General features: G+C 45.3%; 2 protein-coding genes and 1 long non-coding RNA gene across 3 annotated transcripts in view; 2 read left to right on the plus strand and 1 right to left on the minus strand.

The window, feature by feature from the left end:
- LOC131822046 (conserved oligomeric Golgi complex subunit 2-like) overlaps window positions 1–1939 on the minus strand; it is a 31625-nt gene extending 29686 nt beyond the window's left edge. The window contains exon 1 of the mRNA XM_059158435.1: window positions 1737–1939. Coding sequence (XP_059014418.1) covers window positions 1737–1808 — 72 coding nt within the window. The 5' untranslated portion in view covers window positions 1809–1939. The remainder of the gene's footprint in view (window positions 1–1736) is intronic.
- The window catches only part of LOC131822047 (conserved oligomeric Golgi complex subunit 2-like), a 502532-nt gene that overhangs the window by 299627 nt on the left and 183798 nt on the right, over window positions 1–19107 (plus strand). The gene's annotated exons all lie outside the window — the stretch shown is intronic.
- On the plus strand, window positions 6225–7363 carry LOC131822060 (uncharacterized). Its single transcript, XR_009350081.1, has 2 exons — window positions 6225–6832; window positions 6936–7363. It is a non-coding gene; the product is annotated as an uncharacterized LOC131822060 (long non-coding RNA).

Here is a 19107-nt window from a genome sequence, read left to right on the forward strand (position 1 = left end):
TAGAAATACAACCCCGACAGCAAGCTCTCCACTCATTTCTGCCTCGGAACTGTAACTTAACAAAACATCTCTCTGACGAAAACACAAATTGCAAATAACCTTTATCTCCAGCTCCCACATAGAAGATCAATACCACTTTACACAGAACAGCTCTTCCATGTATTTTCCTTCTATGTATGAAGGGGTCACGTTCATTAACACTACAAATTGTACATTATATTCAGAAATTTCAGAGCCTTGAAAGAATATGGAATTGCTGGCATTCTAGCCACTTTCCCAGTTTGCTCTCTGCCTACCTCTAAGTCCTACTTTAGAACTGCTATTGTGAGATTTCTATTTTCCGAAGCTGCTTTGACCAAAGGCATTCTGTCAGCTCAGAGTGAGAAAGATGGCGGGGCGAGGAAGTGTGAGAAAATGCTAGTGTTAGGCCCAAAGAAAGCCTGACGAAGTCCAAAGACAGACAAGCTAAAGAGACTTCCGTGCTTTGAGATTCTTTAAGTCTGTGTGTGTGCCTTTTCTTCTTCCAATGACCTCTCTCCTCATCACGTGTCCTTCGTTAACAAAAGGTTTCTGGATCAGAGAATTCACTCTGTGCTCTCCTTCAGACACTCCATTCAATTTACACCTTTTATTACAGTGGCTTAACATCACCACACAAGAACAAGAGTACAATATACCTTCGTCTAGACATCCCTACATATTAAAAATGATATGGCCACACCGCAGAGAATCCAGACATAAGCACTTTTAAAGCCAGAGTTTGGGAGATGTGATCTGAATGCAAGTATCAAAAAGGAACTAGCTGGTTAACCCAAAAAAGAAAAAAACATATTATGACTTGAAGCCATAAAAAAGTAAGAAATTCAAACTCTTTTCAGAATTTTAGGTACCTGCAGAGCCAAAACTTTTTAACACTGAAACCAGCTACTAAATCCCAATCCTTAGAAATTAAACATATACGTTTTGATAGTTTAAGTACAGACCCAGGGGGATACAGAAAACAAATAAAGCTCCTCCTGGCTCTAATTCAAACCTTGGGACATTTTCAAGGCTATGTCTGATGAACCTTTCCTGTCAGTAAAGTCTTTTCAGTTTAAATTTCTATTCTGTAAGTTTATGTCCTACAGTTATCTGCTGCCAGCTTCAGGCTGACCTCACCAAGAGAAGTAGGGCAACTTTAGAAAAGGAGCTTGATATGCTTTGTAGTACTGGACCAGAACCAGTAAGGACAGTACAGTCTTTCAGATTTCTCATTCCGGGAGCTTAAGACGAAAGTCAGGCATAAACGTTAGGTTAAGTGCCTTTTTGACCCGATTCCTGGTAAGTACGTGCGTTCAGAGATGTGTTCAACGCACAGTCACTCAGCTTCTGGGCACAAGGCACTGGGAGGCTTTTGTCAGGCTCGAGGAGCGGCGGTCTGACTGTGCCGCACGGTACCAGAGGCGGGTCCTACGGGTCCAGGGCTTTTACCTTTAGCTCAAAACCACTTGCCCTGAACTTTCAGGCCTTTTCATTCAATGTGCACGATTTCACAGGAGTGCTTTCTCCAGGCTGCACCTAGCCCACCCGAGGCCAAGAGACTCACTGCGAAGTGCAGTGAGGTCCCCGCCGAGGACCCGTCCGGGGCAGGGACGGCCCAGGAAGCCCGCAGGAGAAGCCTGAGGAGAGGCCCCGGAGGGCCAAGGAGGGCAGGCCACCCACAGCCCGGCTCCGGGGAGCAGAGCCCAGGCGCGCACCTTCATGAACTCGTCCTTGTCGAAGCAGAGCGTGTCCAGCCCCTTGGGCAGGTTCATCTTACTTCTCTCCATCCCGCCGGCCGCCGCCTCTCAGCACCGACACTCGAGCGAGGAGGAAAGGTAGGAGGCTGCGCTCCCCAATGCTACGGGTGAAGCCCCGCGTTTCCACCTCACAGAAGGCACCGCTTCCTCCAACATGGCAGCGCCCGCGCCCAGCCAAAGAAAGAGGCCGCAGCAGGCCCGCCTCCGCCTGCCTTCGCCAAGAGAGGCGCGGGGACCGCTGCCGCTGAGCCAGCAGGTGATCCTGCCCGGTGTGGCTGGAGGGCGACACTACAACCTCGCCTATGTTTCTGCGGGGTAGCCCCGCCACAGGTGATGCCTGGTGAGCGGGAGAGGGGAGGGCGGGGAGGGTCAGGGGCGCTCCCTCCCCACCTCGTCCTTTCCCTCGGATAATTGGCCTGCGAACCTCTTCCAGGACCTTCTCCCGAGATTGTCCCGCGGGAAGCATAGCCGTGGCGGGATGCTGGCCCTTTACTTCTGCGGCCGGTTGTCCAGAGTGGGGGGCGCGTCCGGGTGTCAGGCCTCCGGTCCCCGGGCGCCGCCGCTGCAGCCACCTGGGCACGGAGGCCTCTGTGGGAACCCGGCTTCCGCCCTTAGCCCCGGCACCCACCCGCGAGCGTGGCTTCTCCCCCGCCGAGCTTGGCTCCAGCGATCTGTAGGGAGGAAGGTGGTCAGCTGGCAGCCTCGGGTCGTCTGGGCAGCTCCCAGCTCCACTTCGGCTCAGCTGCAGGGCGGCCACAAGTTTGGGTTCTCAGAGCTCTTAAAGAATCACCTCGCTACCAGACGGCCGACAAAACGCAGCCGACAAGTAGATGTGCGAGCATGTTTATGTCCAGTCCGCTCTAGAAGGGGCGGAATCATGTGTTTGTGGTTCGATCACCACACCTGCCCCCAATTTCCGAGACCCCTCCTCCTCCTACCATCCACCCCACATTTATTTTGAGATTTTTCTTTCCTCTTCCCTTGCTCTTTCTCCCACTGTCCTCCCCTTTAGTGGGAATGTCATGGTCAAATGATGATTCATTTCTCTTTTTTTTCTCTGTGAGACTCTGACAGCTCAAACCACAGATCTCACGCGCGCCCTTCAGGCTGCAGCTTTGCTGTAATAGCCCAGGACTGGGCTGCCCCTCCCAATGCTGAGATCTCCCAGAGATAGCACCCAGAGATAGCACGAGCAGTCCTTAGAAAGGGATGGGACACAGCAAGACAATGGCTTACAGTGAGTCTTGCATTCGAGTCAATCCAAACGGGAAACTGGTCACTTTTTTTTTTTAAGACGTGAGTACAGGGACGCCTGGGTGGCTCACTTGGTTAAGCAGCTGCCTTCGGCTCAGGTCATGATACCAGCGTCCTCAGATGGAGTCCCACATCGGGCTCCTTGCTCAGCAGGGAGCCTCTTTCTCCCTCTGCCTCTGCCTGCCATTCTGTCTGCCTGTGCTCGCTCTCTAACCCCCCCTCTCTGATAAATAAATTTTAAAAAATCTTTAAAACGTGAGTACAGAATCTGAAACAATACATTCCCTAGCAGTGGGCCTGGCAAGGCCTTGTTGAGGAAAACGTTCCCAGTCAATATCCAGAGACTATGACAGGTAGGATGAGAGCTGGAATCTTATTTGGAGAATCAGAATAAATTGTCAGGGGAGCAACTATGAAAGTGCATTCTATGCTCATTTGGATATAGGGAATGAAAGCCTCATTATTTGGTCTTTGTTTGTTTACTCTTATTATGAAAATTCTCAAGCATACACCAAAGTGTGTAGAGCAGAAGGATCCCGGCCCTTCGGAGTACTTATCACTCTGCTTCCCCAACTGTTTCATAGGCCCTCCTCCTTCTACTGCCCCCAAAGTGCCTGTATTTTTGGTTTTTGTGGAGGGGGGAGGTCTGGAATATATTTTAAAGTAAATCCCAAACATCACATCATTCCCTGCTCCCCAAATACCTTGGTTTACACATCAAAGAAGGAGGAGGAAGAGGTGGAGGAGGGGAAGACTGAGAAGGAGGAGGGATGAAGAAGAGAGATTTCTGCACAGGCCCACTATGCCAGAATCAATAGGTCTAATAAGCTATTCCGATTGGCTCTGAGAGGCATGACTTTTAGCCCAGGGCCACAGTGCTAATAAGCAACAAGGGCAAATTCAGGCAGCACAAACAGCAAGGCCCACACTCATCACCAAGGCACCGAGAGGGGGGGCAAGGGTGCCAGACCGACAGAACAAAGTTGTCTGGGAACCCCACCTGCCCTAGAAATCCAGATGAGCGAGTAGTTGAACTGTTTTTTACCTTCATTGTCATTCCTTTCTGAAATTATTGCCGGCCTTTGGTAAAGACATGAACCTGAGCTTGTGCAGCCTGGGGTACTGATCTTGGGGTTGCTGAAGAGAGTAGGTGCCAACAAAGAATGAAAATCCCTGCTGCCTGTTTTCCTTCCGAGAGTCAGGAGTGAACAGTCAAGACCCCACACAGTGCACTGCCACTTGGAGCCCTGGCTGTGGCAGTGGCGTGGCCCACCAAAGCCAGGAGCAACAGGCAAGACCCCAGACCCCAAATGCTAATGGAACACGCTGGGGAGGATGAAGGAAAGGCAGAGAGTCAGTGGAAAACTTCCCAAAGGACATTTCCCTCAGTTTCATCTGGGAGCTGACATTCAGCTGGTACACACCCCTTTAGCCACACAAAGTTTGGTGACTAGCCTCTGGCCAGAAACTGCTGTATGTCTCCCTACCCTGAACCCTTCCCAAGAGCCCTACCATGGCCTCGCGATCCAGGCACTGGGCGTGTAACACTTGACTCTGCAGGGGTCCCCGGGCCAGCATTTGGTTATTTAGTTGTCCGTGCTGTTGAAGATTTGACTACTGTTACATGTTTGACTCTCGTCTTTGGTGATGGTAACTATTTCATAGGAAATAGAAGCTGGAATCCAGGAAACAGGCTGGAAGATGAAATGAAAAAGTGGATACGAAGCTTCTAATCAGAGCCAGACACAATCGGCGATCAACTATATCCCAGTCTCTCCCCTCTTCTCTGATCTGTACTTTCCTTAATGAGGAATGAGACTTTAAGTTGACTTTTTTTTATGTTCAAGTCTCTCTCTCTCTCTCTCTCTCTCTCTCTCTCGATTCCCTAACTTGCCTCTCTTGCCTTCATTTCATCCTAGAGCTTGTGCCCACGAATTCTTTTCTAAGTAAATATTAACCCCCTTTGACTCTGAATCTCTGGAAAATTCTCAGTTCCCTATTTTTGCTGGCACTGTGACAGGTCCTCATTTCTCCTTCCCACTCCTATTTATAGTTTTCACATTTTTTTTTGGCAGGTTGGCTACAGAACACTCAAAAATTGCAAAGAGAAATATTGTGTTCTGGAAATTCGTCCGAGCATTTTTTTCCAATATCGTCCTTGTGCTCTTCTGATCCTCTCTTGAACTGTTGGACTAAAGCAGCTGACGCTTCCACCAGCAACCAGAGTCATCCTTTCCACTACTGTGGGAACAGAGGGTTTCCATTTGGAACTGCAGACTGAGCCTAAAGTCTGGTGGCCCTGTGGTGCCAGGATAGCAGGTATGGGACGGGTGGGACATGGAGGACAAGCATCATGGTAGAGGTCTCCATTCGACCAGGAAAGCTCACAATGAGCCAACAGGTCCATTTCAACATCTTCTGTATTTTCCTTATATCCTGTTTCATTCCAGAGTGGATTTGAGATCATTTAGTTTGATTCTTAAATATTTCCCATTCCAACCGGAAACAGACTCATCCTAGGGGCTCCCAAATTCTGCCTCATCTTCCTAATCAGTTAGTACCCCAAATTGGGTATGATAGTGCCAGAACATTCTTCCATGTGTATTTTATAAAAGACTAGTATTTTATTAGTTTTTTTCAAACTAATAAGAATGATAAGGGTAACTTTTTTTTCTTTTAAAGCATAGGCAAAATCACGAAAGACATTGAAATGAACCTAAAAGATTATAGTGTCTTCCAAGGGAAAACAGGTGTTGTCTCATGTACCCTTCTGGGCTGACCAATTCTATGGGATATTCTGTGCCTTTCTTGTCTTTGAGCTATTTTGCAACTCTATAGATTGTACATAATTGATGTGGATGCAGATGATCTTGTCTAGCTATATGTAAATGAATTTTGTCCACTGGAAGTACAGTTGACCCCCTTTCCTTTGGTAGAAGGCAGTTTTGCATCCATTTGCATTCTATTTGCATATCTATTTGCATCTATCAAAGCAAATTCGTTTAAGTATTACTGATTGTATATGTGTCTGCCTTGAGATTCTTGCTTGAAGTGGTGGTAACCTCTTAGTGGTTCCCGAGCTAATGAATGAATTAAACAAAATCCCTTCAGGCATTCATCTCATATTTGTAAAATGGTCCTTATTTAATCTTTTCGAGAAAATGATACACTAGCAAACCATGACAAGATTCTGGTAAATGAAAAGTGCAATGAAATCAAATCGGAATGAATTTTAGAATTTCCTTCAATGTGGCCCACGCTATGCCAGAGGCAGAGAATGAATGAATCTCAAAGACATGGCTTCTGGCCCCCAGGAGTTACAATGATCTGTGTCAACATTGGCATGCCTGAGAAATGCATGTGACTTTCCCATCAGGGTTTCCCCGGGGGTTCAGTTAACCTTTCTCTTCCAAGCTACCCTCTCTTGTAGTGATATCAACTGTGCCCTTGGTTTCAGCTCCCATTCCCTAGCCAACATCTCTCCCACTGATACACGACCATCTGTTTCTTTCCTACCCACCAGGCCCGTGTAACTGATTACCTACTCATGCTATTTCACTGATGTCCCACCTGTGCCTCAAAACCCAGCATGTTCAAAACTTGATTCATCATCGTTTCTGAAAGAACGGCTTATCCTCTTTTGTTTTGTTTCTTTAGAAATGATTCTACCAATGCCAGCGGCATGCACCAGAAACCAGGAAGGAATCATACAGCTGAGCCAACCTGCTGTCCTTTAAAACACTTGACCACAATTCTCCAGTGGATACTCAACTCTGGCTTCAAACTCCCTTGTCTCTCCGGTGAGTTTGCTTTCCCTCTAATGGATGACCGTTTCACACCTTCAAGACTTGCCTCAACAATCCCTACCCCCACCTCTTCTGAACTATGTCACCTCACTCCCAGCTCCTGTCCTAGGGATGAGGGAGCAGAAGGCAAGCTTAGGACAAAGCAGAAACTGGCACCCTACACCCTCTCCCCATACCATATGTGTAACATTCCTCATGCACTCCCGGCTGCCCTAAAGGAAAAATGATGCTTAACTGATAGAGATCCCAGTCCTGCAGGACAGGAGTCTCCCTCCATCTACAAATGTCCTAGCGACTTACAAGGAAGGAAGAAGCTTTCTCATCAATAGCCTGACTTCCAGAGACCCATACCTCAGTTTCCGGAAGCCCTAACATCACCCTCCCCTCCATAAAATTGAGGGAGGCTAAGGGGAAGGGAAGTGTAATAAAACTGAATTTCTTCTAAGCCCAAAGCCCACTGACAAGGATGTGTGATAGGAGGAATGTAACATATCTCCAGGAAACTCCCGACTGTCTTCATGCTTTCCCTCATTAGAGGCAAAAACAGCCTTGACTTGACAATAACCAGGTCTCCCTTATCCTGAAATTCTTCTTTAGCATATGACAGTCCTTCTGGACACCCACTTTGTCCTCACCTTCCTCAGCTCCTAGTCAGCCATGCCTCTGTCTGAGCAGCTCTTTCTGCCCCTGGGTCCTGTCCCTGTGTTTTAATAAAACCACCATTTGCACCTAAGACGTCTCAAGAATCCTTTCTTGGTCATCGGCTCTGGACCTCACCCCACCAAACCTCACCTGTGTTCCAAAACTTCATCACTAGTGTCACACTTCAAGAAAATAAAAGCCCTTTGTGCAGGAATTCCCTTATCTTACCACCACCCAATCAAATCTATACCTACATTTGTATCCATTTTTAATTTGTTTTTAGACATTTACTCAACAAATATTTAGTCAGTACCTACTGTGTGCTACACTGCCCTGAGTGTTTGTAAATCTGTGGTGAACGACACAGAAAAGTCCCTGGCATCATGGAACTTACATGGTAATTGGAGAAATGTACAAGAAACACAGAAAGAGTTGAAGACAGAACAGGTTTATTGAGAAGAGCAGACATCCCCAGCTGGGGTTTGTTCTTCCTTGTGCCTGGGATTTGTTCCCTCCAGCCCTCTCCAGGACTCCACTCCCAGGGTCAATATCAAGTTCTCGTTCCAATGGATCCCTCCAGTCAGAAGACAAATGACCTTTTTCTTAAAAACAAAAGGAAAAAAACCCAAAACAAAGACTTTCTATGAAAGACACGCGGATCCCCTTACCCAAGAATTCAACACTGCCACAGGAGACAGGAGACAAGAACACAGTTATTAAAATTTAAATGCTGGCCAGCTTACCTCCCGGTGGGAGTCGGTTGGATCCTTGGGCAGGAGTCCGATGGTCTCGGTGGGACCTCCAAAGGAAAGACCCGCCCTTACCCAAGAATTCAACACTGCCACAGGATGCAAACAGCAAGAGGTTCTTTATTGTAGCGCAGGCGCCTGCGGGTGGTCAGCAGCTCCTGCTAGCTGAGCACACCAGGCTGGGGTGGTGCAGGATTTTTATAGACAGGTACATACAAGTCCCGGATGGGACGGGGCCGATTGGCTGACAATTTGAACATTTGAAAAAAGGCATACTTGGTGTTAGTGGATTGGCTTTGGAAGACCCCCGCGCGCGAAGAGAAAGGCGGGAAGGGGAAACAAAGAGGGGAAGTTTGACCTTATTACTCAGCAGAAAGACATCCTGTCTACGTGACTATGCAGCCCCCTGTCTACGTGGCCTACGTGACCATGCAGCCCCCTTGCCTGCGTGACCATGCCTCGGCTATTAGGAGAAGGTATCTTGTTCAAACAGGAGACAAGTGTCATGCCCTAAAAGCCAAGGGGTTACAGAAAGGCAAAAGAGCAGTTACATTGAATTCAACCCTGGGGGAAGGGTCTTTTCATTGCAAGGGGATGAGGGGTACTCTTACACAACAAAAGAGCAGTTAATTAGTTAACGACGGGGGGGGGGTCTTTCATTCCCCCCTTTTTCTTTATCATGGATAGAATCTTATATCCATTTGTCCTTTTCTTGCACTAAGTGGGGTGCAAGGCGCCAGCTTTTCTTTCTCCTCAGCCAGCCTCCTGCTCCTTCATTTCCCCCTGAACAATCTTGACCCTGAAATCTTTAAGGGGGTTGAAGGTGGAAGGTCTCATCTTCTGTAACTTCTTCGTGCTGAATAGGGGCGCAGAGCTGTCCCTACCTACTGGGGTCAATATTGATCAGGGTAGGAATGTATAAGGGAGTTATGAAAGGTGGAGGCAGCTGAATCCAGCGCTGACAGTGAAGAGGCGTCCTCGCGCGCGAAAAGGATCGTTTGTTGTGGTGAAGTCATTGTAACAATGGAGCCTCGGCACCATGTAGAGAAACAGTGAACAAAGCAACATATTAAGATTAATAAAGCAATAAGAATGAGAAGCCCGAAAAGGAGATTCGGCCATAGTCCTCCTTCAAATTAGGAACTTAACCATTTACTGAGAGAGAGAGAAGGATCTTGTAGGGCCTTAATCTGGGTGTTCATATCCTTTATTATTCCTGTGACATTTTTGTGATAGTCTGGGATGTATACGCAACATTCTGTCTTGATAATTGCGCATGTGCCACCCTGGGCTGCTGTCAGGACATCCAAGGCCATCCTATTTTGTAGGACTGCCTTGCATATCTGTGACTGCTGGGAGATGCTGTTTAGTGAATCATTGAGTGCCTTTGTAGTATATTTATTAAGGGCTTCTACATGCCACCTGACATCCTCTAGTCCCGCAGATGGAACAAAAATAGATGCTAAGTGATTATACCATTTAAAAACAGATCGCTTCCATCTTTGTTTTAAATTGGAGAGATTAGCTGGAGTTGTAATGGTTTTAGTAATGCGCCCATGGATCCAGGCAAATCCTAAAGTACAGCGACCTATCCACCCTGGAGGAAGCCAGGGCCACAGGTTGGTTCCACATATCCAGTGCGTTCCATTTGGAGCTGGCCGTCTAATGCCAGGTCGCCTTACCCAGTCAGTAGCAAACCAGTCAGTAGTCTGGAGTACTATTATCTGGGAACACATTTCTAGTGGTAGCCATCCCAGATCTCGTGCGTTATTTGCCCAAGTACCACTCGTATGATTTCTTTGTTCCCAGCATAAAATTGTCTTCTGACTGAGCCGTCCAATCGTGGGCGTAAACCACAGATGCGCATCCCAGGTTTGATATATATCATCCTTAGTATAGCGATAAGGAGGGTTTTGTAACTTAAGCCCTAGTCAGTGAGTATCATCTTGTGAGCCTGTAAAGCCAGTTAGAATTTTAATAGTTTGAGAATATGAAAAACTTTGATTATGTCCTGGTGAATCCCATGTTTTACTGATCATGGGCCAGGAAGAAACATTTTGATTAGTAATAGATTTATCCCGGAATGTGCTATCTCCATCTACCATCTCTGAGATATAATTTTGTAGAGAATGCCAATCAGTGCCCTGTAAAGGAAAAACCCACCAGGGTAATCCAGACGTACTTGAAATAGGCAAACTTCCGCAGATCCAGCAATCTGTCTGATTATGCCGATATGGACCTTTCCATCTTGGATGTAAGTTTTCAGTTATATCTGACTTCCAATATTTTTAAGTAAACTATATCTCCGGGATTTACATGGGGTGGGCTTTCAGTTATAGTTAAATCAGGTTTGGGAAGAATACGATTAGTATACTCATTAAGTGACTTATGAATTAAACCAGCTTCCAGTGAATAGTTTAGTAAGGCATTATAATCTTCATCTAATAACAGATCTACAGAAAGAAATGGTCTCCCATAAACTAACTCAAAAGGGCTAAGTCCTATAGGTTGTTTTGGGGCAGTTCTCATCCTGAGAAGTCCTCTTGGTAGGAGAGTAACCCAATTTTCCCTCATCGTTAACAAGCCAGTCTTGTGCATTTTTTTAGTATAGCCTCGCTCCTGAGCAATATGAATTTCTTGGTCTGAATAGACTGGAGTTATGGACTCCATTGGTGTCAAGACTGGTATAAGGCTTAATATCTGTTTACCCTTTGCTGCCTCTTTGGCTGCATGGTCTGCTAGGTTGTTTCCTTTAGATTCCAAGGTCATATCCTTCTGATGTCCTTTGATGTGAATCACCGCTACCTCCTTAGGCAAGTGTACAGCCTCAAGAAGGGCTATGATCTCAGGACCATATTTGATTGGGGAGTTATGGCTTGATAGCAATCCCCTTTCCTTCCAAATAGCGCCATGAGCATGTAGTACCAGGAAAGCATATTTGGAGTCAGTATAAATGTTAATTCTTAGGCTTTGGCAATTGCAAAGTGCTAGTGAGCACTATGGCATACCTAGCTTATCTTATTTCTTTCTATGAAAACTACTGTCATCAGAAAACCAACTGTCATTCGTATTTTTAACAGGGACATCTTAAATCTGGCCATATAGAATAAGCAAGATCAATAACCTTTGAACATTTTTGCTCTATAGAGAAAGAAGTACAGTGGTCAGGTTCGGGCATACAGGTAACTAGGTTTAAAGTTTGACAAGTCTTAAGTATTATTTCCGGCATATCTGTTAGTGTAGCCCAGTATTTAGTAAGTCGGCCTCCATCATCCATTGGTGGTCTTTGGCTTCTAAGACAAATCTGGACCTGATGTGACATCATTACAGTCAGGGACTGTCCCATAGTGAGCTTTGAGCCTCCTTTTATGAGGGCTGTTCTATGCTTAGCTAAAGCATCTATTTGCAATTGCACCTCAACAGAGGTGGCCTCTAGGATAAATATGACTAAGGGATGAAACCAATAAGAAGACCTTTGAGTGGTCCAGCCTTAACAATATCCTGATTACAGAGGATCATTGGCAAGTGAGAAAACTTGTCAAGAGATAAGGGGAGTTCCCCATGCATCATTCAATCCACTCATAAAGAAAGTGGGGTCATCCACGGTGCCTCCAAGTCCATAGTTAATCCTATGGAGTGTGACAGGTTGGCTTTTAGGCAATTTCATTATCCCAGCCACACACAAGGTGTTAGTTAAGTTATATAATTGTAGGGAATTAATCCCATTTTCCAGTTGTTTAATCATGTGCCGTGGGGTCTGCGAATATCCCCACAAAACAGTAAGATCGACTAAAGAAGCTATTGTACAACTTCTCTGAAGTTTACCTCAAATTGTTTAGCTTAGGTAAACATTTAAAGACAATCAAATCTAGAATTTAACATCCATAAAGGTGTGTTACTAAAACATAATTTTTCTCTTTAAAATAACCCTCATTTACAGAGATAGCCAAATCAGGACTAATTCACTTGTGAAACAAGTCCAGTTTTAACAAACTTGGCCCATTATTTACATAAGCTCAGCAAGAACAGTTGAGTGTGATCATATAGATCTTTTAGAATCTGCTTTGCTGGAACTTCTTATAAGGAATCTCTAGGTTGAACTTTTAGTAGCCTCTCTGGGCCAGAAGCCAAGCCCTGTACTTGCCATCAGGCATGCCTGCAATACCTGTTGATTTGGGCGAGTTCCTCTTCTGAGTCTCCGCACCTACCAAGGAGTGACATTCTTTACTCACCTGGTGAGGCTGCTGGAAACTCTGTAAGCAAGGTATCAGGCCAACAGTCCCAAGGGGCTTTATGGCTCCAGGTTTCATAAAGTCAACCTTAGTTCCTTAAAGCTGTCTGGTCATATCTGAGTCTATGCATGTCTTTCTCAAATATGACATTCCAGTCAAAGCCTTGGTAAAATAACCAGTTTCCAATGGTGTCCTGTTACAAGGAGAACAGATTCTTATTGAACTTATGCAAATGACTGATTGCCATGGAAGAATGCTTACTGAGACCTTTTGGTTTCAGAGGGTTCAGATAGAGAGAAAAGCTTGAATGCTTTGAGCACTTTCACATCTCTATAAGTTACAGATAACTAGGAGGAAGTATCCCTAGTCTGGAAGAGCAAACATTAGAGAGAACCAGCAATGTTTAAAGTAAGAGAAAACATTAAGAGACACAACACTATAATCTTTTAGTTCATTTAGTTCCATATTACTAAATCTGGTGAATGCAGCTTTAGTTAGTTCTGGAAATTCTTACCCATTTCAGTTTTAGGATTTTCAAGTATATCAAATATCTGTATTTGTCCTGAAAGTCCTTTATAGGAATTTCCTTTAAGATAAAACTCATTTTACAAGAAAATTAAAACAATTATAAATGACAAAAACTCAGAATGGATATGGTTAGAGCTAAAGAGACATGGGAGTTTACAATTTAGCTGCAAGAAAATCAGGTTACAATTTCTGTGACACATAACATTCCCATAATTACAATATCAAGCGATGATCTCTCAAAACATTAAAACTTTAGGAAGTGCATAGAATCTCTAGAATAGTTATAGCATTTTCCCAAATGTAACCCAAGGTTTATCACTGGTTCAGTAGTACTTCATGAGCAACGTCACATATCAAGAAAAAGCCTGAGTTAAAGAGATTTACAATTTAAATCTTGTCAACATTTGCTAAAACCTTAGAAAGTTTAAAAACACATGCCTAAATATAATTAGGGATGTTAAACACCTGATAAAACAAAACATAGGAACTGAATTTTCCAGGCAGGCAAAGAGAAAACCATTTACACTTTTTAACAGATCAATTAGCTAAGAAAACTTTGCCCCTTTTTTATTTTATTTCTAAGTGTGCAGTCTTAAGATAGGAGTTTTCTGGGTTTCCCTCCCATCATGAATGATGTCGCAGACAAAGGAGGGGGATCTTTCCCCTTCTGTCCTGTTCCCATCCCTCATGGGAATTTAGGAGCGTCTTAGCTAAGGCCTGTCCGTATAAACCCCGGACCAGGCTACTCCGTGGAGTAGATGACCGTTATGCCATATGACGCCCCGCGAGACTCAAGGTGCAGCCCACTCAGACTCCGTAGCCGAAGTGGTGGAGCCATACAGACACATTCACACAGTCAGGCACTCTTCAGATTCAAACAGGTTGGATATCCTCCCCTTCTGGGCATCTCTGGCTAATGGGAGGTAATCAGTCTCCTCTTTCACTCTTTACAGATTAGAGTGAGTTTCTATGGTTACAGGCAAGGGAGGATGGTAACAGGGTGTTTTCCCAGTCCCTCAAGGTTGGGCTGCTTCCTTAATCTCTCAAGGCCAAATGGCCCTTATACTTGGAAGTATAATCTGTGTGGAGGCAGGCCAGGAGAGTGCTAAATTACCTTGGAGGCTGTTTTTCTTTCTTTTTAGTCTGTCCTGACCATATCTAAAATTTCTTTTGTGAAGATTTCCGTTCACAAACCTTTTATAATTTTCCTTTGCATTCAGGTTTTATCCTGAGTCATTTCCTCCCAAACAACCATCTCCTTTAGGACAAAATTACCTTCCCTTACCCTCAACAAAATGTATTCCCATTCCTTAAATCTTTCTTACTTATCATCTACTTTCCTACAGAGTTTCCCTTATTTCCATCAGTCTTAGTTACACTAAGCAGAACTTTGTATTCTTAGAAACACTTTTAGTTATTAACCAATTGTGAACTGTTACAACAGAATTCTTCAGGTGGCAATTTATCAATCAGTTAAGTGGCAAACAAGCTTACCAACAGATTTAAATACTCTTAGTTTCTTTGCAGTAAGAAGTCAAAAGCACAAACCTATATCCAGTAATTAACGACTTAGCTTTTTATCCTGTTTGGTTAAGATATAGATGTCCACAATTCAATTCCATTTGTCATCCAAGCGAAACTTTAAAACTTTCAGGTTACCAAAGACTTTGAAAGCTATTTCAGCAATTACCCATTAGAAATTTGAGACAGACAACTAACCACCAGTTTAGTCATTTCTTTGCTAACAAATTTTAATAAGTAACACAAGCTTATCTGACCTTCTGTAAACTTTGATAGAATAAAAGCTTCACATTTACTGCTGTAACTTCAAAGACACGTCTTATCTTAATTAAACCAACAAACTTAACTTAGTTTCAACATTGATTTACTTTTCACCTGGACCCATTCCACTTTGAATGTTTACCTGAGACATGCGTGGGAAGATCTGGAGTGGGGGTGTTTGGTCCAGGGGGTGCCCTTCTTGCTCCTTGACAGTGAAGAGAGAAGGAGCCATGGTGCATGATCTAGAGGCTAGTCATGCAGGCTGCACGCACACTGGTGCAGAAACAGGAGAAGGGGGAAACAGAAGAAACAAAGTGCTGCCAGGAGGCAGAGAAAGGATTCCCGGTTTTGGAGCTCCTAAGCCCCAACAGAGGAGCAGACGCCATGCTTTCCCACCAGCAAGGGGGGAGGGGTTAAGCAGTCTAAGTCGGACAGAGAACACAGGGAAACTTCCCCGAAACAAAGAGAGTTTCGGCAGCTGCTTGGGAATAGTCCTTATGGTCCCTGTCTCGAGCCAGACCAACCCCAGTTGGCTTCAGTTATAGCCATTAACATGGGAAGTGAGTGAGGGAGACCCAAGGAGGAGGATTATCAACCAGGCTTTCCCAGACTACGATGTAAGGTACTTGGTCCGGATGGCCTTGGGGTCCCTGATCGAAGACTCGCTCTTAGACCTGCAAAATAACATTAATGTTAAAGGTTCCATCTTTGGGCCACCCGACATTGAGGGTGGCCATTCTGAAGTACAGAGAGCCTGCCATTTTCTTCTTTTGATTTCCACCGACAGGTTGTTGGTTCGAATTTGGACATCTCTCCAGTGACCTAAAGTGAGACTTAAGGGGGTGGTAAGTGTTTGCCCCATCTTAAAATCAAGGGAAACCCAAAGGGCAACGAGAAAAGCACAGAAGACACACAAGACAATTAACAAGCCGGCAAAGAGAAACGCGCGCGATTTCGGTGCAACACCAAAAGTACAGATTCAGACGGCCGCGAGGAACTGCAAGTTTCCTCTGAGGCCCACAGACAGACGTATCCCTCGGATACTTGTGGGGCCCCAAAAAACTGGGCCCCTCCGATCCCTGGGGCGTCCCCCAGGGTGGCAGGGGAGAAGTCCGAGTTCGTCAACTCCTTCTCAAGCTGCCCAGAATACAGAGCTACTACGCGTAGTAGTACAGTCCTATACAGGCGTATAGGCAGGACAGAGGACAAACAAGAACACGAGACAGGAGACAAGAACACAGTTATTAAAATTTAAATGCTGGCCAGCTTACCTGCCGGTGGGAGTCGGTTGGATCCTTGGGCAGGAGTTTGATGGTCTCGGTGGGACCTCCAAATGAAAGACCCCTGGATCCCCTTACCCAAGAATTCAACACTGCCACACGAGACAGGAGACAAGAACACAGTTATTAAAATTTAAATGCTGGCCAGCTTACCTCCCGGTGGGAGTCGGTTGGATCCTTGGGCAGGAGTCCGATGGTCTCGGTGGGACCTCCAAAGGAAAGACCCGCCCTTACCCAAGAATTCAACACTGCCACAGGATGCAAACAGCAAGAGGTTCTTTATTGTAGCGCAGGCGCCTGCGGGTGGTCAGCAGCTCCTGCTAGCTGAGCACACCAGGCTGGGGTGGTGCAGGATTTTTATAGACAGGTACATACAAGTCCCGGATGGGACGGGGCCGATTGGCTGACAATTTGAACATTTGAAAAAAGGCATACTTGGTGTTAGTGGATTGGCTTTGGAAGACCCCCGCGCGCGAAGAGAAAGGCGGGAAGGGGAAACAAAGAGGGGAAGTTTGACCTTATTACTCAGCAGAAAGACATCCTGTCTACGTGACTATGCAGCCCCCTGTCTACGTGGCCTACGTGACCATGCAGCCCCCTTGCCTGCGTGACCATGCCTCGGCTATTAGGAGAAGGTATCTTGTTCAAACAGGAGACAAGTGTCATGCCCTAAAAGCCAAGGGGTTACAGAAAGGCAAAAGAGCAGTTACATTGAATTCAACCCTGGGGGAAGGGTCTTTTCATTGCAAGGGGATGAGGGGTACTCTTACACAACAAAAGAGCAGTTAATTAGTTAACGACGGGGGGGGGGGGTGTCTTTCACCTTTAACCTTCTATCTTCCTATAACAACCTCCATATTTCTCTCCCCACCTCATTCCCAGCATAGCTTGTAAAATATTTGTCTACATCTGTGGGTGTAGGGTACCATGTCCCCAAGGGTAGTTGAAAAATCTCTATAAAGAATCCTTATGTGCAGATCATTTTAAGGGAGTCCATTTCCAGATCCAAACTCCATGTGTGCTCTGTAGGATAGATGATATGCCCATTCTTGGGTCTGATATCAGGATACTCCTCTCCTTCCTGGAAGATCAAGACACTCCTCTCAGATCTTATTAGAGTGTAGGACTTGGGCTGATACCAAAGTTGAAATACCAGTTTTGTTTCAAATAATGCACTTCTGTGGGCAGTCCTGGGGCTCTGCCTTTAGGGCTTCCTCTCCTTATTAGGGTAAAGGTTAACATCGGAAAGGGGATTTGGGCAGATGTTGGAAGTGCTCTGACATCAGAATAACAATCAGTTTTGGTTAGTGGCACTCATTCCTTCATATTTAAATTAAACGACATATTCTTAGGGACATAATAGGGAAAAGCACAAGTAAGGATTTTTATGGTTTCATTCCATTCCAGTGTGGTTTGGGAAATAAAATAACAAAAAATGAGACTGTTCTGCTTTAAAAAAAAAAATCAACTTGTAGCAGGCAAATGTTATTCCAATGAAGTCGATCCTTTCCTATCTCATTTTCTTTTTAAAGATTCATTTATTTATTTGGTAGACACACACACACACACACACACACACACACACAGAACAGAAGTAGGGAGAGCAGTGGAGGGAGAAGGAGGCTTCCTGCTGATCAGGAATGTGGGCCTTCATCCCAGGCCCCTGGGATCATGACCTGAGCCAAAGGCAGCTGCTTAGTGACTGTGCCACCCAGGTGCCCTCTATCTCATTTTTAAAATGTTGAACATTTTCAACATCTAGTTAATAAAATATACATATATTGTTATGAAAAGTTTATGATTAAGAAGTTTCAGATGCCCACTTAAAAATGTGCAAGGTGTGTGAATTCTCATAGGCGGTCCATGCACCATACACGCCTATCACTAGCAAACGTGGATGTACTCGGTGTCTCTAGGTTCCCGCTTCCTTAGTGCCCTCTTAATCACATGGTTTCTCTTCCTACCATCCTGGACCTGTATTCTCAATTTGCTTCTCTATTTCATCTCCGCCCCTTTGAAGAGCTTGATTCTGGGTCTTCTGTAGCTATGCGTTCGCTCTCGCTCTCTCTCTCTCTCTCTCTCCCTCTCTCCCTCGATCAGGCTTTTGCAACCTAGCACTATTGATACCTGGTGGGTGATTCTCTGCTGTGGGGCTGTCCTGTGCCCTGCAGGACAGTTAGCAGCATCTCTGGTCTCTAGCTACTAGATGCCAGCAGCACCCCCCCCCCCAAGTGGTGACCACCAAAAATGTCGCCAGATATTGTTCAATCGGCCCTGGGAGCAAAACTCCTTGCCTCCCAGCCCCAGTTTAAAAACCACTGCTTTAGCCGATTCCATTCAGCATCACTGATTTAAGTTCTTTGTAGAAGCTGAAGGCTCTGAAGTTAACGTCTTTAATCCTAATCCGCCCTTGGAGCTGAGAACTACATGGCCAGCTGCCTGCAGCATATTTCTCCATGAATATGTAACAGGAGTCTTATTTTCACCATGATTTCTATCCTGCTCCCTCTTCAACCTGCTCCTGTCCCAGTCTCCCCATCTTAATAAACAGCATCCCCACCTCCTACAGGCTAAAGCCTCAGCCCCTGGGATAAATTCCCCCTTTCCCTTTTCTCATATCTAATCCATCAGCAAAACCAACTGATTTGATCTCCAAAACAGAAGTCAGACTTGCTCACTGCTCTTTATATCCACTGCTCCCATTTGAATCCAAACCCTGAAATTTTTTTTGCACTTCAGACACTGTTAACAGTAATTGGTCCCATGACTACACCTACACAGATATTTTACAAGATCGCTAATCACCACCAAGTTGCCAAACCCAATGGTTAACCCTCAGATCCAAATGACTCAACCTGTCAGTCCTATAGACATAGAAGTCCCTCCACTTCTCTGGAAATATTCTATCTTTTTCATCGTGATGTTGGCTCTCCCTTCCTCTTCCACACTGGTCAGTGATGATGGCTCCTTTCCTGGCTGGGTTTTTTTGAGCTTCCTGACCTTTAGACATCAGTCCTGTGCTCTGGGACTCGGACCTTCTGCTTGAGTTTTCTGTT

This window comes from Mustela lutreola, chromosome X (assembly GCF_030435805.1).
Source record: "Mustela lutreola isolate mMusLut2 chromosome X, mMusLut2.pri, whole genome shotgun sequence".
In the NCBI taxonomy this organism is placed as follows: domain Eukaryota; kingdom Metazoa; phylum Chordata; class Mammalia; order Carnivora; family Mustelidae; genus Mustela; species Mustela lutreola.